Raw genomic sequence first — 23,962 nt, 5'->3', positions numbered from 1 at the left:
ACTATATAATATGCTTAGCGGCTTGTGTTATTTACATATTTATACTTGAATTATATCGTCGTATTTTTGTCTTTGAAGGTGTACATGTGGGAAGTGCAGTTGTGCACGTGTGTTTGTGTGTTTACGCGTGGTTTGTGTAGACAGTAAGCGGACTAAAAAAAACACAGACATTTGAAGCAGTCTCACTCACCCTTCTAACGTTGGGACTGCTCCATCCTTCAGCATTAGGCGATTGGGAAAATCCGGCGTCGAGCTGGGCCTTGTTTATGAAACAGTCGGCACCGAAATGCAGCGAACAGATATAAACATTCGCGCAACTCAGTTGCTGATCCGGAAAAGCAAATTCCATCCACTGTTGCCTTAACGCGGGGTTTTTGGCGAATCTGTGCAGGACTGTCTTGGTCTGGCAACCAAAAACGCACGTTTTTGGTGACATTGTTATGTGCACATCACCTGTCCAGCATCCTACAAGCCAGCGCTTTGATGGGCGTAGCCTGTTACTTTCGCTCTCTCCCTCTCTCTCTCTCACGCGCTTCCGGTAGAATTGTCCGTAAGGCCCATACAAGGAAATTCCGCCCCCATTAACGTCAAAGGGGACGCATGATCTCAAAAAACTTGCCGAAACTTATGACTAACCGGAAGTAGTATTTTTGACAAAGAAATACTCCCATCAAACGTCCACCTTAACTTTTGAAACTTTGTCTATGTTTAGTATGGGATTCCAAGTCTTTAACAGTGTAAAAAGATCAGTATGCATGAAACAGCATTTCACCCCCCCTTTAACTTCTAATAGCGTTAGAAGTACACGTGCACCGAAATGAAAGCTCTGTACCGAAGCGGCTTGATACGAATACGTGTACACTCTCAAAAAAAAAAAGGTACAGTGCTGTCACTGGGGAGGTACCCTAAGGTACAAAAGTAAAAAGGTAGACCTTTGTACCTTAGGGTGCTTTCACATCTCTAGTTCGGTTCATTTGGTCCAAACCAAGGGCAAACAATTATACATTGTTGCATTTTTCATCTTTTTTGGTTCCTTTTCACACCACACTGATTGCTTTGGTCCGAACCATTTGAAACGAACCAAAACGCAAGCACGTGACAACATCCACATCACTCATTGGCCATGGCCTATTTCCTAAACTGCTTTTCGATTGGTCAGAATAGGTAATAATATCATGCACACAATGTCAGCACAGCTAACTACGGCAGCTGGTTCAGTCCAAAAATGATCCGTACTTTTGCAGTTGGTTCTGTTCGAGGTTGGATCACGTTCTCACCAAAAACGAACCGCTCCAGAGTTCGTTTGAAATCGTACCGAGACCACCTCTTCAAGGAGGTCTCGGTCCGCTTGTTTGGTCCGCTTTTGGTGCGCACCCGAGTGCGATTGCTGCTTTCAGACCTGACCAAACGAACTGCACCAAAGACAAACTCTAGTACGATTCAACCGAACTAAATGAGGCAGGTGTGAAAGCACCCTAACTCACCCTTAAATGGCACATATTAGTACCTTAAAAGGTACATATCAGTATTTTAAGAGTGCGTATTAGTACCTTAAAGGTACATATTAGTACCTTTTCGGTTTTTAGGATACCGCCCCATTGACAGCACTGTACCTTTTTTTCTGACAGTGTACCGTTGCACCCCTACTATTCACTTTTCTTGACTGAATAACTTTTTCTATGTTTAATAAGAATCATTTTATATTTAATACAGTGAAGTTTTATTTTTACGATATAGGCTATTTTTTTAAGTATATTTTCAATATTACGATGTGCGTGCTGCTACAGTAGTTGCAAAGTTTATCAAGCAAAAGTTTATAAGTTTATGTGTTTTAGGCTCTGTCAGTTTAAACTTTCACACAATTTTAAACCTTTTGAGTGCAAGAAGACTCGAAAGAGGATTCAATTCGGAACTCGCATACTTTTTTCAGTGCTATGCAGACGCACATGAACACCAAATTCCATTGTCTTTCGTGTCTATTTATGACTGAACAGACACGTGAAATTATGTCAAAATGCAGAGACTTGCATTTATCTTCATAAGCGCAGCTCACTTATGGCTAGGGCTGAGTATTGTGTTTGATACTTTTTGGGTACTGACTGAATTGCCTCGATACTATCGAGTATCATAAAATCTCTTGTCATTCCTTGTCTGATACTTAAGGGGTTAATCTTGTCAATGTCAGTGAGCCAATAAGCATGCAGCATGATTGGCTGTGGTGGAAAAAACATTAGTTTATGGTGGTTAGGCACAGGGACATGGTAACACAGTAACCCAGACACCGGAGCTGATAGCGTTCACTTTAGTCAATGCTTCTGGAAGGAATAAAACATATTGGGAGCTGCAAACGTACCTGATGCTGTCAGGAACCGGTATCAAGGTCAATGTATCGATATAAACATTTTTTTACACCAGCAGCCATATCACCCTGTAGCCCAAGACTGGTTTCCCACTGAAGCTAAGCAGGGCTGAGTCTGGCCAGTACTTGGATGGGAGACCAATTGGGAAAATCAGTTTGGTAGTGGTGTTAGTGAGGCCAGCAGGGGGTGCTCACCCTGTGGTCTGTGTGGGTCCTAACACCCCAGTATAGTGATGGGGACACTATACTGTCAAAGAGCACCATCCTTCGGATGAGACGTTAAACCGAGGTCCCGACTCTCTGTGGTCGTTAAAAATCCCAGGATGTCTTCCGATAAAGAGTAGGGGTGTAACCCCGGAATCTGGCCTAATTTGCCCATTGGCCCCTGTCCATCATGGCCTCCTGATAATCCCCCTCTCCTGATTGGCTTAATCACTCGGTCTCCTCTCCACCAATCAGCTGGTGTGTGGTGAGCGTTCTGGCGCAATATGGCTGCCGTCGCATCATCCAGGTGGATGCTGCACATTGGTGGTGTTTGAGGAGATTCCCCCTTCTTTGTAAAGCGCTTTAAGTGCCTAGAAAAACACTATATAAATGTAACAAATTATTATTATTATTATTATTTTTGAACGATGGCCAGGGGCCCGTTCTTCGTACGTCGCTAACTCAGCTGGATTTGACTGTTGACGATTTGGCTGGATCTCGGATTGTTTGGTTCTTTGAAGCTCATCCTGGACTTGCTGTCATAGCAACAGGTCCATAAGCTTAAACCTGCTCAGGAGCAGGCTTATTTCATGTAAACAGGATTAGATTGAATCTTGAGGTGATACTTAAAATCTGTCCCAGTCACTGCTATTTTATTACAAGACTTTATTACTGAACCATGGGCAATCATTTAAAATAATAATAAATATAAAATTTTAGATATTGTTTGTAGATATTCGAATATATTCGAATACATTGCTTGATATTTGATATCTGTTGGAATTAGATTTTCTTTTTTAAATGACAGCCCTAGTCCTAATATTACTGTTGCCGTCTGTGTCATTAATGTTAAAAAAACAGAAAAATATATTTTTAGATTATTTGTATTTCATTTATACTGTAAAAGGTATTTTACAATTGATTATTTGTCTGTGGTCTGAATACTTCTATAATTACTTAAAAAAACATAAAGCACTGTTTATTTCATTTGTTCTATTGTATTGATCTATTTTTGTAATTTATCATTTTCTATGCAAATTCCCTCCCCTACAAAATCACCCCAATCATTTCAGAATGAGTAATTAATTATTTCCAATTAATAAAGCAATGTCAGTTTGTTTTACAATATCGTGCAGCTATTTTTTACATTTGATTATTCAGTTTGATAACAAAAAAATGCTGTTGTATTTGTTCTATTGTTTGTAATTTGCATTGTTGTTTTTTTGCTGCAAAAATAACTATAGTATGGAAGCTTGTTTCCGCCACATAATAAAAAAAGCTAATTGTGACATTTTATCTCACAATTCACTATTCACAATAATACAGTTCTGCCTTTTACACAATTGCGAGTTTATATCTTGCAATTCTGACTTTATAACTCGCAATTGTGTTTACATCATAATTTTGAGAAAACAAATTAGAATTGCGATTTATAAAGTTAGAAATGTGAGTTAAACTATTGTGAGATGGAAAAAGTAGCAATTATCTTTTTATTCTGCAGGAAACAAGCGTCCATTATATAGTGATATATTTTGTTATTGTGAATTAAAATTTCTGGTATTGTGAAAGACAATTTTGGTCAAGTCGCCTATCCCTAATTCTTTGCTGTCATCTTACACTGCCTTAAAGTCAGTTTTAAAAAGCATGAATAATTTATGAAAACTGTTAAATGTAATATTTAGTGAATATTCATTTAGTTTTATATCATTATGCTACGATATGCACATTAAATGATTTATTTTAGTCTAAGTGTTTTATTTTTAGACAATATTGGTCATTCATCGGTTATTGTCTAATAGAGTCCAACTGGACTATCACTCATTGGACTTTACATAACGGACACTGAGACTTTTTTTTCCGGAGGCATTATCATCCACATGGATATAGAACTCACCGAATTCTACACATGTGTACCACTTTTCACGCCATCCTATTGATTAGCCCAGCTGTAACCCTGTACGACTGCAATGTAAAGAGGAGGCGTCCTGGCATTTCCCTGCGTACATTACAGTACTTGATTGCAATTTCGAATAGCCAGCATTGCTGTGACATGAAGCTCAATGTATCTTTATCTTGTCTTTTTTTGGATCCATTTGACCTGGTACACACTGCGAAGGGCAATGTCCATAATGCCTATTCTTCCTCTACAGGATTTCCCAAACAGTGATGGCGGTGGGTGAATCTTGATGTGAGAAAAGAAAGTTTTAGACTGACTGGCTGTGTTGTTCTCTTCTCTATTATAAAGGAAAGAGAGGCACTTGACCTGTGTTTATGTGCATACTTTAGGGAGGCAGAGGACGGGACACTCTTGGCATGATCATGATCTAGGCCTTGAAATTCCACAGAAGATATTAGATGCGGTGGTGGGATCCATTCACCCTTTTAATTAGCCTCACCGATAATACTGTGGCACAAGCATTTCACCCATCTCTAAACAATGAAATTCCCCTGTAACAGCTCTGTGTATATTTCTCATTATCCAGTCTGGTTGTGCTTTGCTCTATACACAGTGGTTCTTGTTGGTTCTTGTGCAGAGCGCTACCCAAAACACTGGTGGACCATATCGGTATGTGGCAGCTTTATATAGTGTCTGATATCTTGACAATAACAGGTTGGGTTATGTAACCAAAACAATAGAGCCTCTGTCAATCAACACTCAGAACTATGAGAGGTGAAGATAAATGAACTGGAGCCATTTGAACTTGGAAAGTCGCTTTTTTTTTTTTTGCAGTGAATTTCAACATCAAGTTTAGGCCTCTGTCTCTTTTCATTCTTCCAATCGCCAGATGATGCAGAGAACGAACCTTTGTGAACTTAAAAAGCACTGAGCCAGTTATGGAAAGTCAATTTGTCATGCATCTGGATTTCACACAGGCTTTAAAAACCTCAACCATGGTGATTTCACAAGTTTCATCAGTATTTGCCGTTAATGACTTCATTGCTGTTGTGGTTTTCAGATTACGACACAAAGTTTAATGTGTCCAGAAGTTTAAGACAATACCATGCTCTTTAAACACATGCAAGGCTTCTTTTGAAGTAGCAATAATTAGCAGTGTGCTTTGCATTGGAAAAATTAATTTCGAATCATCTTTAAATTGTCAGATTATAGTGAACAGACATGTTCAGTTTTTAACTGTAGTGTCTGTTCTCTAACTGAACTGGTTTTATTAAAATGAACGCGGTGGGCAAATGATCTAGTAATCTAGTAGCGGTGGCTTTGGGAGTGGGGCAGCGCAGCATTCTGGGAATTGTTGTCTTTCATTCCCATGAGACAAAAATACATTTTACTGTCTTTTCTCAGTCTAGAAGGCACCAAATTAAAAAATAATTTCACATTTTAACTACATTAATGACCCAGTTTAAATACAGATTAATCTTCCTAGCGCTGAAGTACCCCTTTAAACCGGGTGCACACTGCGATTTTTGCCCACAATTTGTCCGTCTGAGACAAATTTTGCAAATCCTAAAAGATTCCTCTGATCCTAGGCTAAAATCTGATGTCTTTGATCGTTAGTTTGACATGTTCACCGGCAGCCGATTAAGGACCACTGGGATCAAATTTTACCTCAGACGAAATTCTGGCAGTGTCAGGAGATTTGCTGCACAATCCTGCAGTGTGACTTCTGCATCGGTCGTCAAATATCTTGGTTTTTCAAGACAAACTATGACCAAAACGAGAGCTAGAGATTTATTTGTAGCAACCATTTCAGTCCCGCGTGCAATGCAGCTCACTGTCACCAAACACCATTGTCACCATTGATTGATGATATAAAACTCCAGGTGAGTTTTCTTGTATGCGTCCGTTTTGAGCTCGCCTTGACTATCGTGCAGTCTGACAGTAAAGACAACTGAGATCTTACATGGCTTACAGCGGCCATCATGTTCGTACAGTCGAACATTCGCAAAGGATTTTGAAAAATCGCACAGTGTGCAGGTTATTAAATAGTGAAATAACATTATTTCTTTGATCTGCGTTGTTCATTCTCTTGACTTGATATTTGAAGTGCGTGCCAGCATGCGTGTGTGGTTCGGGCTTATCCTCCGATCGGACGGTCCAAGTAATAAAAAAAAAAAATCAATTGCGGGTGGATAAAATAAATCATTATGTTTGTTTGATAAATGTTATGAGAGCCCTGTCAGAGAATTATTCCGGTTGCCGCTTTCAAAACCATCCCTCCCGTGAACTGACAAGGGAGCTCATTAAATATGCTAATCTTATCCAATCTGTGGGCGTTTACTCCCAAGTCTCCAGTGTGCCACACCCATCAAAATCGGGCCTCAAAACCAGTGTAGAAAACAGCCTGTTACTTATGCTATTCATTTAGCCACCTTCTCGCTCGCTGTCGTTACCTAGCAACAGAGTAAACAGCTACTGCTTTGATGACGCAAACGCACCCCAGTTCGGGCCCAAATAATATAATATGAACACAGTCCTACTGGGGCAGAGGGAGGGGGAGCAATCCAAGAGACTTGGGTTCAGTCCCGGCAATCGAACCAAGTGTGAAAGCACCCCAAGATGTTTTATAGTCAGAAGAACTCCGTAATTTGCCTATTAAAGCAAACTTATGGGCTTCCTCTAGATTAGTCAACTAGACTTGTTTACTAACAGAGACAACCTAGTATGGTCTCAATCATCAGTCAGTGTCTCTGTTTGTGTATGTATGTGAATGTGTGTCGCTTCTCTTCTCTGTCAGTATAATGAGCTTGGCCATTGATGCGTAGCGGGCCTGAACGGTCTTTCAATGCTGTTAATTTGAGGTTTTGGTGCTGTGCTCATGCTGTTGAGCCTTGAATTCTGCTTTTTGGACTTTCGTTTAATGCTAAAGTACCCTGTCAAAAAAAGTGCTTCCATTCCAAGCATGTTGGATCAATACGTTCCAGGATTGAAATCAAAACACCAACTCTCTTTCTCCAGATTTTTCTTTCATTCTTTCCCAAACCATTTTGCTCACTTTTTAAGCTCTATTCCAACACAGTCCCCATCTCCCAGCTCTCTCAGATAAGTTTGAAATGAAGTGCTTTTAAGTAGTACATTCTGTCATATAGCATGCTGTGTCAAACAAGCTGGTTGTCAAAGTGCTACAGTGGACAAAGTATTACAGCTACAAACCACATTGTCTTTATCAGCAGCAGAAGATTAAGTTTTACCATAGTAAAATACTGTATAGTGGTCCACTGTTATATCGCCATGGCCGATATACTAGGTGATATTTAGCATTTTTTTTTATTATCGCTGTGTGACGGAAGTGGGCTTTTTTTTTTTTTTTCAACAGCGCTGAGAAGTCTAGTGCATAAGCACATAGCACTCCCATTATCTGTCTTCATTAGTTTACATTAGATCAACTGTTATATAACCAAAGTTGATAGACCTGCCGATACAGAAAAGTGTATCTGCCAATGCCGATGCTAAAAAATAAAAAAGCCTTTTCTGTTTGGCCAATGTGTCGGAAGCAGGGTTTTATTTTGACAGCACTGAGAAGTCTAGCACCTGAGCACACAGCAGCTGTATTAGAAACGCCGCCACTTTTTTTTTTTGTGTAATTAGAAGCAAATGTAATATAATACTAAGCATAGTGTAATAAATGTACATGCGTTAAAACATTTTAAATATAAAAATATGTAGAAGGCTTTGCAATGCTGATGACCACATCATCACAGTCCGTGAAAAAGGTTCATTCTCTGTCTTCATTAGTTTACCGTATCTGTTTAACAGTCCTGTCTAATGCTTCCTTAGATAGAACTGTTATACAAAGCAAGAAAAGTAGACAAATACTATTATTTGCTTTTGCTCTTCTAATATTAGTAACAGAACATTTAATTCCCCTTAAAGTCCCTTTCTTATCTACCGACAGCAAGGTCCAGACTCCAGACTCTCTGTGGTCGTAAAAAGCCCAGGATGTAATTCGAAAAAGAGTAGGGGTGTAACCCTGACATCCTGGCCTAATTTGCTCTTTAGCCTTTGTCTATCATCATGGCCTCCATTATGCTCTGACCTTATTCAGTGCAGCGCCGGATAAACTATATTGCCAAAAGTTTTGAGACGCCTGCCTTTAGATGCACATGAACTTGACATCCCGTTCTTAATCCATAGGGTTTAATATGGAGTTGGCCCACCCTTTGCACCTATAACAGCTACAACTCTTCTAGGGAAGGCTTTTCATAAGTTTTAGGTCAGGTCAGGTCAGGCACTGATGTTGGACTGGCTCGCAGTCTCCGCTCTAATTCATCCCAAAAGTGTTCTATTGGGTTGAGGTCAGGACTCAGGCCAGTCAAGTTCCTCAACATCAAACTTACTCATCCATGTCTTTATGAACCTTCCTTTGTGCACTGGTCTGCAGTCATGTTGGAACAGGAAGGGGCCATCCCCAAACTGTTCCCACAAAGTTGGGAGCATGAAATTGTCCAAAATGTCTTGGTATGCTGAAGCATTAATGGATTATTTCACCCAAAAAATGAAAATGGTCTCATTAATGACTCACCCTAATGTTGTTCCACACCCGTAAGACCTCCGTTCATCTTTGGAACACAGTTTAAGATATTTTATATTTAGTTTGAGATTTTTCTGTCTCTCCTTTGAAAACATATGCACAGTATACTGTCCCTTTCCAGAAGGACCAGAAAGGTAATAACATCATCAAAGTAGTCAATGTGTGACGTTTGTGGGTTAGATAGAATATCTGGAAGCATCGAAAATACATTTTTGTCACAAAATAACAAAAACTACGACTTTATTCAGCATTGCCTTCTCTTCCGTGTTTGTTTTCAATCCGCGTTTGCGACTGTGCATTTGCTTCAAGAGATTCTAACTAACCCACAGATGTCACATATGAACTACTTTTGATGATGGTTTTATTACCTTTCTGGTCCTTCTGGAAAGGGACCGTATACTGTGCATTAGTTTTCATTGGAGAGACAGAAAGCTCTCAAACTAAATATAACACATCTTAAACTGTGTTCCGAAGATGAATGGAGGTCTTATTGGTGTGGAACGACATCAGGGTGAGTCATTAATGACATAATTTTCATTTTTGGGTGAACTAACCCTTTAGGCATTTCTTTTATTGGAACTAGGGGCCGGGGGCCAAGCCCAACCCCTGTTAAACAACCTCATAATATAACCCCCCCTTCACCAAACATTACACTCGGCACAATGCAGTTTCGTCCATCGGATTGCTAGACAGATGATCTTCCGTTTAAACAACAGAATGGTGACCTGTCAGATTTCTTCAATTATTTTGTCTGCCTAAACGCTGATTTAGATGTCTTCATCAAAATGATTTGTTTAGCTTAGCTCACTGAATTGTTCACTAGTGACTCTTTCTGTAAGTTAGGGGGAGAAGTGAGTGTTCTGTGTGTTATGATTGACATCAAATCATTTACTCAGCTGAGTTATTCAATAATGGTTCAATGATTCAGTTTCCAGTAAATAAAACGTTCCTTTACAACTGTTCTTGGACTTGAATGTTCTTAGCATGTGCAGTCTTGCAGGCAAGAAAGCTGTCGAACCCTTCGAAGAAAGAGAACTGAAAAAGTGCATGACATTAATTATTAATGTGCTTAAAAAAACACACTTTGTTTAAGGTGCAGTGTGTATTTATGGGGATCTATTGACAGAAATGCATTATAATATACATAACTATGTTTTCAGTGGTGTATAAAGACCTTACATAATGAGCTGTTATGTTTTTATTATTCATTTTTGAGTCTTTGAGTAATTTCTAGCTACATACACCACGGGTCACCTTACAGTGAAGTCATCATTTTGCACCGTCATGTTTCTACGGTAGCCCTAAAAGGACATACTGCTCTACAGAGAGCTAAGTACTCTGCTGTCTCAGATGACGACATCTTTGTCCTGTGTCGGTCGAAGCTATGTACTTCGAAAGGGAGGGGTGAGCAGTGGGGGGTTGCAAGATGCCGCTAAAATTTACACAGTGCACCTTTAACGAACACAATACCATTTTTTACATAAATGTTGCAAAATTGTAAATGTTTTTAGTGCTGATCTCAACTTCGATTCAAGATATCTTCGATATGAATCAATTCTCTCTGTCTTTCTCTCAGGCTGCCGCACGGGTGTTTTGGAGGTGCTTGTGACAGCTCACATCAGTTGAGGCGATTCTGATTATGGCCTTAGCTGGATGCCCAGACTACTTCCTCCACCATCCTAACTACCAGGTATACTCTAGTGTAGTTGCAGTGTTCTCTCTTAAGCAATAGTCTACAGAGCTTTTGAGTTCAACAGGGCACTGTGTCAGTGTTTCTTGACTGTGCTGTAATAGCCCTTCAAGCGGAACATGCACGTAAAACACGAATGCTCACAGGAGCATGCGCAAATCCTCCTGATCCAGCTCAAGGGGAGTCATCTCTTCATCGCAGCTCTTCCCAAGGGTTCTGTGGCATGTCCACATGCCTTTCGTCGCCATGGCGTTGCCATGGTGCCGCACAGCTGACATGCTGACATGCAAAGTGGCGGCTGTTGCTATTTATACCAGGACTGCACAGTCAGCCCTCTCTCTATATTTGACTGTCCTTGTCTTCTCGCTCTTTCTAATATAATTTATTTCGTTTAACCTTATAAACTACCCATCCTTTCCACAAACTATCCCTTTCTCAGACCCTCCCCCCTCTTCCCTGCCCCCACCCGGGTCGACTATAAAGTGGCTGGTGCTTGTGAACCTGGCAGAGCTTCAGTGTATACAGTTAAGGCAGGGGTGCAGGCTGCCCTCTGTGGCCGTATATAACTCTGCAGGGGGTTTCTCAGAGCCGCAGGCACCTGGCCTGAAACTTCCCATGCAGGGGGGCAACTCAGTCCAAATATTCACTTTGAGCAAACACAACCCAGGCACCCTAGCTTACACTGTGCTCTTTTTCTCTTAAAGCGTTCTGCTTTAGCATTTATTTATGTATTTATTTATTTATTCACGCACTCCCTATATATCTATGGAGGACCAAATTACTAAAAATTAAATGAATATGATAGATGACTGTATGATGTACAGTAATTTAATAATAAGTTGATTGGTCCTCTAGTCAACACAATGTGTATGATATAGTATAATAGTGTTGACTGAAACGAGATTTTTCATAACGATAATGAATTTTTATATTTAATTAGTGATTTATTAGTGTTGTTGAAAATGGTGTGTGTGTATATTAATTATATATATATATAGTAATACTATATAATATAATATATATATATATATATATATATATATATATATATATATATATAATATTATATTATATATTATATTTATATATAATATTATATTATATATATTATATATATATTATATTATATTATATTATATTATATTATATATATATATATATATATATATATATATATATATATATATATATATATATATATATATATATATATATATATATATATATATATATATATATATATATATATATATATATATATATATATATATTCCTTTATATAATATATTAGGGCCAGGACTCGATTAAAAAAATTAATCTAATTAATTAGAGGCTTTAATTAATTAATCACATTTTAATTGCATACAAATATTTGACCTGAGAACAGTGAGATTTTTCACATGGATTTTAGTATACCATTGAATAATGACTGAATACATAAGCTTAATTAACAAAATATTGTTTATTTATTTCAGTCCAGCAGACCAGTGCAATGTTTGCCATTAAGTGTAGCAATAGCAAAATTATAAATATATTTTATATATAAATATAATATTTATTTATTTATTCTGGCCAATGATGATAACCTGACATATATTTTTATGTCCTGGAGTTAACTGATAAATTGGAAGTGTTAAAAATCCAGTTCTTTTGATATATATGAAAGACCAGGAAATAAAAATATATGTCAGGTTATCGTTATTGGCCAGAATTATTTATATCGGTTTATCTCTGTTTTCTTGGCTGTTATTTTCCCATTTTTCTATGTAAATTGACTCTTTCTTTTCTTCCTTTCCCTTCTTTCTCTATATTCATTCCTTTTTGAAGTGTACCTCTTAGTTTTAATCTTTAATCTAATGTTCAGAATTTTGTTCAGTCTCTTTGTCTGTCATCTTTTATTCCTCTGTTTTAGTTATGGTATTCCTCTTCTTTAGATAGGCATAAGGTAGGTGGAGAGTTGCAAGTCTTAAGTTGCTTGTAGTTAATGAGGATGAAGATTAGGGTCAGAGGTCATAGGTCAGATAGAGACTTGGAATTGTGTTTTAGGTTTATAGCAGGGCGTCTTCTCACCAAGAACCAAATGGGAAAATTGAGTAGTTGTTTGTTTGTCAATGCGTTTGTATGTCACAGAGGCACCTAGAATGGCCAAATTGTGGCTTTCAAGGTCAGAGGTCAACCCCTAAATGATTTGGCTTTCTAACCACTCTTTGTTAATAGCCTAGGCTCTGCATGGGTCACATGACCTGCCTTTCTAGGAAATTTGCTGCCTTTGTTGCCCTGTGGAATCAGCTGGGGGGTTAAGGTTTACATAACGGACACAAGGCCTGGAGCCTGTCCAAGTACAACACACACACACACACACACCGTCTCGCATTCCTCTGTCATCCCCTGCTACAGATCCTGGTGCGCTCCACTTTTGTGCTTCCTTGAAGAGAGTATGTTAAAAGCCTTTGCAGTTTGAATTTGAAGTAATATGTCCAAGATTAAACCCCACTTAAATGAGATGACTTAAACTGAACACGTTCTGTTGGTGTCGGCAAGCAGCATTTATTGACTTTTTTTGGTCTTTTAACACCATGCAAGATTAACAGTACGCTGGCTAAAGCATTAGAGAAGCTTTCTCAGAGCTGTAAATTTCCCTTCCTGTTTTTATAGATGTTTTTCTCTTTTCTGAGAGCCGGCTGGCTTGGTGCAGCGTGAAGAGAGAGCATAAGAGAGAAATAGAAAGAAGGGAGGCAGAGAAGAGAGCATGGGGACCTCTGGCAGAGGCTAGTTCCTGGAAACTCGGCTTCCATGTTCTTAGGTTTCCTAGAAAACTGGAAATTGAAAATGTGGCTTTATTTTCTTTTCTTGGATGACTACTTCTAGCTTTGTGCATTCTGCTTTGAGTTATATGGTGTGAGATTGAGTGTGCGGTTTGAGAGCACTAGAGCCGTTGCTGTGTGCATAGTTTGCCTTTTTTGTTCCTAGTTTTATGTAGATGCATTGGGAATTATTGATGGGAATCTATTCACACACATTATTTGCACATTGTGCAATTACATGCATGTAATTACTACTGCCAAAGGCATTCTATTTATATATGCATTCCATAAATAACCTATTTGATGTGTTATTTCAGAGAACAGGTGTATATTGGACTATTTGCTTATCTATAACTAGAATGCAAACTAGAACATTAAAGGTGTAGATCACGGATTTTTTTATTGAAAATGTAAAAATACAGAAAGTTTTCTGTGATGGGTGGGTTTGTGGTTATGGTTAGATGATAGAATATACAGTGTACTGTATAAAAATCATTATGTCTATGGAATGTGCTTTATGTAAAACTAAATTAAATAAACCAATTTCATTTAGCTCTAACAGTATTCAGGTATGCAATGTAGAAGTTAAATATAGATTCATTCTATTGAAGCTAAAGAATATATTCCATCAAGAGCAGATTTGAGCCAGTCTCACCCCGTCCTCACTGTGGAGCTGGGCCTGAAAAGGGTCCAGAAACCACCACACACCGCACAACAATCACTCAACCACCACACACCGCACAACAATCACTCAACCACCACACACAGCACAACAATCACTCAACCACCACACACCGCACAACAATCACTCAACCACCACACACCGCACAACAATCACTCAACCACCACACACCGCACAACAATCACTCAACCACCACACACCGCACAACAATCACTCAACCACCACACGCCACACAACAATCACTCAACCACCACTCGTCGCACAACAATCACTCAACCACCACACACCGCACAACAATCACTCACCCCCACACGCCGCACAACAATCACTCACCCCCACACACCGCACAACAATCACTCACCCCAACACACCGCACAACAATCACTCAACCACCACACACCGCACAACAATCACTCACCCCCACACACCGCACAACAATCACTCAACCACCACACACCGCACAACAATCACTCAACCACCTCACGCCGCACAACAATCACTCAACCACCACACACCGCACAACAATCACTCAACCACCTCACACCGCACAACAATCACTCAACCACCACACACCGCACAACAATCACTCAACCACCACACACCGCACAACAATCACTCAACCACCACGCACCGCACAACAATCACTCAACCACCACGCACCGCACAACAATCACTCAACCACCACGCACCGCACAACAATCACTCAACCCCCACGCACCGCACAACAATCACTCAACCCCCACACGCCGCACAACAATCACTCAACCACCACACACCGCACAACAATCACTCAACCACCACACACCGCACAACAATCACTCACCCCCACACGGCGCACAACAATCACTCACCCCCACACGCCGCACAACAATCACTCACCCCCACACGCCGCACAACAATCACTCACCCCCACACGGCGCACAACAATCACTCACCCCCACACGCCGCACAACAATCACTCAACCGCCACAGGCCGCACAACAATCACTCACCCCCAGACGCCGCACAACAATCACTCACCCCACACGCCGCACAACAATCACTCAACCACCACACGCCGCACAACAATCACTCAACCGCCACACGCCGCACAACAAGCACTCAACCACCACACACCGCACAACAATCACTCTACAGCCACACAACCACCACACAACACAACCACCACACAACAATCATAAAATGCACAACCACCATAAAACAACCATACAATACAGAACCACTACACAAAACAACCACCATAAAACAACCATACAATACACAACCACTACACTCAACAACCACACACAACACAACCATACAATGCACAACCACCACACAACAACTACCATAAAAAACATACAATGCACCACACTGCATAATACAACCACCACTAAATACAACCACCACACAACAACCATACAATACATAACCACCACCATAAAACAACCATACAATACATAACCACCACCATAAAACAACCATACAATGCACAACCACTACCATAAAACAACCATACAATGCATAACCACCACCACACAACACCCATACAATGCACAACCACCACCATAAAAAAAACATACAATGCACAACCACCACCATAAAAAAAAACATACAATGCACAACCACCACCATAAAACAATCATACAATGCATAACCACAACCATAAAACAACCATACAATGCATAACCACCACCACACAACAACCATACAATGCACAACCACCACCATAAAAAACATACAATGCACAACCACCACCATAAAACAACCATACAATGCATAACCACAACCATAAAACAACCAAACAGTACACAACCCCCACTATAAAACAACCATACAATGCACAACCACCACCACCACCACAAAACAACCATACAATGCACAACCACCACCATAAAACAACCATACAATGCATAACCACCACCATAAAACAACCATACAATGCATAACCACCACCATAAACAACCATACAGTGCACAACCCCCACTATAAAACAACCATACAGTGCACAACCACCACCATAAAACAACCATGTAATGCACAACCACCACCATAAAACAACCATACAATGCACAACCACCACCATAAAACAACCATACAATGCATAACCACCACCATAAAACAACCATACAATGCATAACCACCACCATAAAACAACCATACAATGCACAACCACCACCATAAAACAACCATACAGTGCACAACCACCACCATAAAACAACCATACAGTGCACAACCACCACCATAAAACAACCATACAATGCACAACCACCACTATAAAACAACCATACAATGCACAACCACCACCATAAAACAACCATACAATGCACAACCACCACCATAAAACAACCATACAATGCACAACCACCACCGTAAAACAACCATACAATGCACAACCACCACCATAAAACAACCATACAATGCACAACCACCACCATAAAATAACCATACAATGCACAACCACCACCATAAAACAACCACACAATGCATAACCACAACCATAAAACAACCACACAATGCACAACCACCACCATAAAACAACCATACAATGCATAACCACCACCACACAACAACCATACAATGCACAACCACCACCACACAACAACCATACAATGCACAACCACCACCACACAACAACCATACAGTGCACAACCACCACACAACAACCATACAATGCACAACCACCACCATAAAACAACCATACAATGCACAACCACCACCACCACACAACAACCATACAATGCACAACCACCACCATAAAACAACCATACAATGCACAACCACCACCACCACACAACAACCATACAATGCACAACCACCACCACACAACAACCATACAATGCACAACCACCACCATAAAACAACCATACAATGCACAACCACCACCACACAACAACCATACAGTGCACAACCACCACCAAAAAATAACCATACAGTGCACAACCCCCACTATAAAACAACCATACAATGCACAACCACCACCATAAAACAACCATACAATGCATGGCCACTACCATAAAACAACCATACAATGCACAACAACCATACAATGCACAACCATCACCACCATAAAACAACTATACAATGCACAACCACCACCATAAAACAACCATACAATGCATAACCACCACCACACAACAACCATACACTGCACAACCACCACCACACAACAACCATACAGTGACCAACCACCACCACACAACAACCATACAATGCACAACCACCACCACACAACAACCATACAATGCACAACCACCACCATAAAACAACCATACAATGCACAGCCACCACCATAAAACAACCATACAATGCACAACCACCACCACACAACAACCATACAGTGCACAACCACCACCAAAAAATAACCATACAGTGCACAACCCCCACTATAAAACAACCATACAATGCACAACCACCACCATAAAACAACCATACAATGCATGGCCACTACCATAAAACAACCATACAATGCACAACAACCATACAATGCACAACCACCACCACCATAAAACAACTATACAATGCACAACCACCACCATAAAACAACCATACAATGCATAACCACCACCACAACAACCATACACTGCACAACCACCACCACACAACAACCATACAGTGACCAACCACCACAACACAACAACCATACAATGCATAACCACCACCACACAACAACCATACAATGCACCATACAATGCACAACCACCACCACACAACAACCATACAATGCACAGCCACCACCACACAACAACCGTACAATGCACAACAACCACACAACAACCATACAATGCACAACCACCACCATAAAACAACCATACAATGCACAACCACCACCACCACACAACAACCATACAATGCACAACCACCACCACACAACAACCATACAATGCACAACCACCACCATAAAACAACCATACAATGCACAACCATCACCACACAACAACCATACAATGCACAACCACCACCACACAACAACCATACAATGCACAACCACCACCACACAACACCCATACAATGCACAACCACCACCAAACAACAACCATACAATGCACAACCACCACCAAACAACAACCATACAATGCATAACCACCACCATAAAACAACCATACAATGCATAACCACCACCACCATAAAACAACCATACAATGCACAACCACCACCACCATAAAACAACTATACAATGCACAACCACCACCACCACCACACAACAACCATACAATGCGCAACCACCACCACACAACAACCATACAATGCACAACCACCACCACCACCACCACCACCACACAACAACCATACAATGCACAACCACCACCACACAACAACCATACAATGCACAACCACCACCACCACACAACAACCATACAATGCACAACCACCACCACCACACAACAACCATACACTGCGCAACCACCACCACACAACAACCATACACTGCACAACCACCACCACACAACAACCATACAATGCACAACCACCACCACACAACAACCATACAATGCACAACCACCACCATAAAACAACCATACAATGCACAGCCACCACCATAAAACAACCATACAATGCACAACCACCACCACACAACAACCATACAGTGCACAACCACCACCAAAAAATAACCATACAGTGCACAACCCCCACTATAAAACAACCATACAATGCACAACCACCACCATAAAACAACCATACAATGCATGGCCACTACCATAAAACAACCATACAATGCACAACAACCATACAATGCACAACCACCACCACCATAAAACAACTATACAATGCACAACCACCACCATAAAACAACCATACAATGCACAACCACCACCACAACAACCATACACTGCACAACCACCACCACACAACAACCATACAGTGACCAACCACCACAACACAACAACAACCATACAATGCATAACCACCACCACACAACAACCATACAATGCACCATACAATGCACAACCACCACCACACAACAACCATACAATGCACAGCCACCACCACACAACAACCGCACAATGCACAACAACCACACAACAACCATACAATGCACAACCACCACCATAAAACAACCATACAATGCACAACCACCACCACCACACAACAACCATACAATGCACAACCACCACCACACAACAACCATACAATGCACAACCACCACCATAAAACAACCATACAATGCACAACCATCACCACACAACAACCATACAATGCACAACCACCACCACCACACAACAACCATACAATGCACAACCACCACCCCACAACACCCATACAATGCACAACCACCACCAAACAACAACCATACAATGCACAACCACCACCAAACAACAACCATACAATGCATAACCACCACCATAAAACAACCATACAATGCATAACCACCACCACCATAAAACAACCATACAATGCACAACCACCACCACCATAAAACAACTATACAATGCACAACCACCACCACCACCACACAACAACCATACAATGCGCAACCACCACCACACAACAACCATACAATGCACAACCACCACCACCACCACACAACAACCATACAATGCACAACCACCACCACACAACAACCATACAATGCACAACCACCACCACCACACAACAACCATACAATGCACAACCACCACCACCACACAACAACCATACAATGCGCAACCACCACCACACAACAACCATACACTGCACAACCACCACCACACAACAACCATACAATGCACAACCACCACCACACAACAACCATACAATGCACAACCACCACCATAAAACAACCATACAATGCGCAACCACCACCATAAAACAACCATACAATGCACAACCACCACCACACAGCAACCATACAATGCACAACCACCACCACACAACAACCATACAATGCACAACCTCCACCATAAAACAACCATACAATGCACAACCGCCACCATAAAACAACCATACAATGCACAACCACCACCATAAAACATCCATACAATGTACAACTTTCACCATAAAACAACTATACAATGCACAACCACCACCATAAAACATCCATACAATGTACAACCACCACACAACACAACCACCACACATTACAACACCACCGGCACACAACAACCACACAATGCACAGCCACCACACAACAGCCACCATAAAACAAACATACAATGCACAACCACCACACAACACAACCACCACACATGCATATCTTGATTACATCTGACCTCCTCCGTTTCTTTTTTTTTCAGGACAATGTTGACCGGACCCCGTCTCACAGACCGTCCAATCTCATTGGTTCAAGCTTCCAGCAGTCCTCCAATCTGAACTCTCCTAATCACCCAGGTGGGTTATTAAAAGGTCCTTCGGTACATAAAAGCTTCCTTGTTTTATTCCTGTCTATTCATTTACTTCAGGAATGTTGCATTATGAATGACAACATTTAATTGTGTTTCACAAGCAGCATTGTCCTCAGTGGCATTGTGCAGGTCACTGGGTTCGGCAAGGTCACACAGGTTTCTGGTGACCCCCTCCTGTAGCTGCAGTGTTATGTGCACTTAAAGTTGTATATCCTCCACGAGCTGTGCATGCCAGGGCCTTCCCTGAATCTCTTAACTGTTTTATAGCTGTGAGCAAGGCTGTTGGCCACAGATCTTGTTGTGTATACGAGTATGTGTGCACGTTGTGTGTGTGTGTGTCCTGCTTTGCTCTCCTGATGCTGCCTTGCTTTAATGTGTCACTACCCTGAAGCATATAGATATTTCAGAAAGCCACAGCGGGCTTTTGTGTGCAGACATGTATACATTGCGGTCTGGGCACATTGGTAAAGGGTTGTTAAGAAATACTGACATTGATGCATGCATATACTGTACATGTGCTCAGCTGTCTAAATGAGAATGTCATAAACTTCTATTACTTTGAATTTAAGGTAATTATAAATAACCATACCTCCCTTAGAGCGCTTTTTTTAGAAATATGTCCACAGATCCACAAAAGGGAGAAAATGTGCTGGGGGAAATGTTAGATTTAGGGCATACTCACACAAGGCACAGTTGTACTGAGTCTGCGTGCCTATACACACATTGCACTTAATGTTCCGGGCCGGAGCACGCTTGATGAAAACGGGAAAATCACTTTCGCTAATAGACTTATCATTTATGCAGCGCACAGGTTTTTGTTAATTGTACTGCACACATCAGAAGATTCAGTATCCCAATCTTTGATGGAGGAATTTACTCGCAACAACCCGTTCTAAACCAAAATATAGTCAAAGTAATTACTACAAGAGTAGTAGATGTTCTGTGCTCAGGCACAATCAGTATCCAAACATTTCTGCATTTTTAGATTTTCAATAAGACCTTATTTAGTCTGTTTATTAAGCTGTTTTCCTTGTGGGGACCGTAGAGGGCAGCATCCGATACATACACAGGCACATACTTTAGAATAGACACACTCACTAACCCTCACACACACAGCATGAAAGACCATAAATCTTTCTTATTGTGTTTCTTTCTGGTCATCTGTGGCCTGCCATTGGGTGTGTGTGCATGTGCGCGCATGCTTGCACTTACATGCCTGTTTGCGCTCTATAAGTTGAGGCTGAGTTATACGAGGTGACCTATATTCAGTACAGACACAAAGAGAGAGTGAGTGAGAGAAAGAGAGAGAGAAGTGGAAAGAGTTGGGCACATGAGGTTGGACCTTGTTCTGACACAGTAAGGAAAGAGAGCTGAAAGAAAAGCAACAGGAAAGAGACAGTGTGTCTGTATTACACTCTGAAGAGATCCCCGTAGCCTCCTTTATATATTCACTCACTGCTGCCTGGGAATCTTCCTTATAGATTTCTGATGAATGTGTGACATTTGTTCTTAAACTAACTGGCCATTCATTTGAACTGTATTGTTTGTTATTATTGGTTAACCTGGTCTGGAGTTCAGAAGGTTTTGTGTCCCTCATACAATACCAACAAAAACCTGACTAATTTTGGAATGTTTGTTAGACTGAATTAGACACACTCCTTCCTGAAACCTCACACTACAATCAATCCAGTGTGCAGTCGAGTTTAACTATAATATGATGTATCAAGTATTCATAATGGTCACTAGTACAAGTGTGTGATTTAGAAACGTGTCTAAAAACCACAGTATGACCATTGTGCTATGTCAAAAATGTTAACATGGTAATGTTCTGATTCATGTAGCAACGTAAAGTTAACATACATGTTCTGTACCATTTAATAAAACATGGAATTACCGTGGTAACAACATTATAGTCTATTGCATGTTATTTTACATGTAGCATGGTAATGCCATTGTTTTTAAAGTAAACATAATAAAAATATGGATTTACATTTTAAACCGTGTACTAAAAAAATGGTATAACCTTGGTGCTGCCTTTAAAAAGCATGGTAATACCATGGTGCTTTATGGTAATGTTAATGTTTGTATTGTGACTTTATGTAGTCTGAAGAAATGTGAAATGAATGAGAAGAGAGGAAAGGACTGTTTGGAAAGGCAAACAGTTATTTGCACCACTAGAGTAGTAAACGAAGGCTCTTTGACATTTACTTGTACTTGTTATACTTCATTGTTTTAACGTTCCTATTTGTTGTATGTGCTTTTGTATGTGTGTGTGTTTGCCTTTGAGAATACATTTCTTACGCACAGGACGCTTGCCGAGCTCTCGTTACATACACAAATGCTTACACTCGGACATATGCGGAAGTGTGTGGGTCTGGGGTATGTACGGAATGCACCGTTCGGACGCTGCTGGTATTCTAGTGGAAGTCTGAAGCAGTGCTTTGATTTAGACCCGTTTTTGAATCAGCCTCTCTGATAAGGTAACTCAGGTGTTAGGGAGATGGTCTAGTTAATATAAGCTAGCTAAGTAAAGCCAGCATGAAATGAGAATTCACCCTGTCCCTATGTATTTTCTAGCATGTGCGTTCTGTCCAAGTAAGGTAATAATATCTACATCATAGACTGTAAAAAAAGATAGATGATGCACCTTCACTCTCTTCCATTGTAGAAATGCTGGCAAATTTCCCAATATACTGCAGACATCTTGCACTGATTTGGGACCCGAGTCTGCGCGGTGGTGAACGCGGGACCCGAGTCTGCGCGGTGGTGAACGCGGGACCCGAGTCTGCGTGGTGGTGAACGCGGGACCCGAGTCTGCGCTGTGGTGAACGCGGGACCCGAGTCTGCGCTGTGGTGAACGCGGGACCCGAGTCTGCGTGGTGGTGAACGCGTCGCCCGAGTCTGCGCGGTAGTGAACGCGCGGCCTGAGTCTACGCTGTGATGATCGCGCGGCCCGAGTCTGCGCTGTGGTGAACGCGCGGCAGGGCCCGGGTCTGCGCTGTGGTGAACGCGCGGCAGGGCCCGGGTCTGCGCTGTGGTGAACGCGCGGCAGGGCCCGGGTCTGCGCTGTGGTGAACGCGCGGCAGGGCCCGGGTCTGCGCGGTGGTGAACGCGCGGCAGGGCCCGGGTCTGCGCGGTGGTGAACGCGCGGCAGGGCCCGGGTCTGCGCGGTGGTGAACGCGCGGCAGGGCCCGGGTCTGCGCGGTGGTGAACGCGCGGCAGGGCCCGGGTCTGCGCGGTGGTGAACGCGCGGCAGGGCCCGGGTCTGCGCGGTGGTGAACGCGCGGCAGGGCCCGGGTCTGCGCGGTGGTGAACGCGCTGCAGGGCCCGGGTCTGCGCGGTGGTGAACGCGCGGCAGGGCCCGGGTCTGCGCGGTGGTGAACGCGCGGCAGGGCCCGGGTCTGCGCGGTGGTGAACGCGCGGCAGGGCCCGG

General features: G+C 41.6%; 1 protein-coding gene across 3 annotated transcripts in view; it reads left to right on the top strand.

Annotated features, from left to right (window-relative positions):
- grb10a (growth factor receptor-bound protein 10a) overlaps positions 1–23,962 on the top strand; it is an 81,678-nt gene that overhangs the window by 5,526 nt on the left and 52,190 nt on the right. For 2 of the 3 annotated variants that reach the window (XM_067424878.1, XM_067424877.1), the window contains exons 2-3: positions 10,628–10,741; positions 20,422–20,515. In XM_067424878.1, the coding sequence (XP_067280979.1) occupies positions 10,691–10,741; positions 20,422–20,515 (145 nt within the window). In that variant the 5' untranslated portion in view covers positions 10,628–10,690. The remainder of the gene's footprint in view (positions 1–10,627; positions 10,742–20,421; positions 20,516–23,962) is intronic. The other variant, XM_067424880.1, reaches the window with a different exon arrangement.

Source organism: Pseudorasbora parva, chromosome 19 (assembly GCF_024679245.1).
Source record: "Pseudorasbora parva isolate DD20220531a chromosome 19, ASM2467924v1, whole genome shotgun sequence".
Lineage (NCBI taxonomy): Eukaryota > Metazoa > Chordata > Actinopteri > Cypriniformes > Gobionidae > Pseudorasbora > Pseudorasbora parva.
The sequence above is the reverse complement of the archived record's forward strand: the minus strand, read 5'-3'. Positions and strand labels throughout refer to the sequence as shown.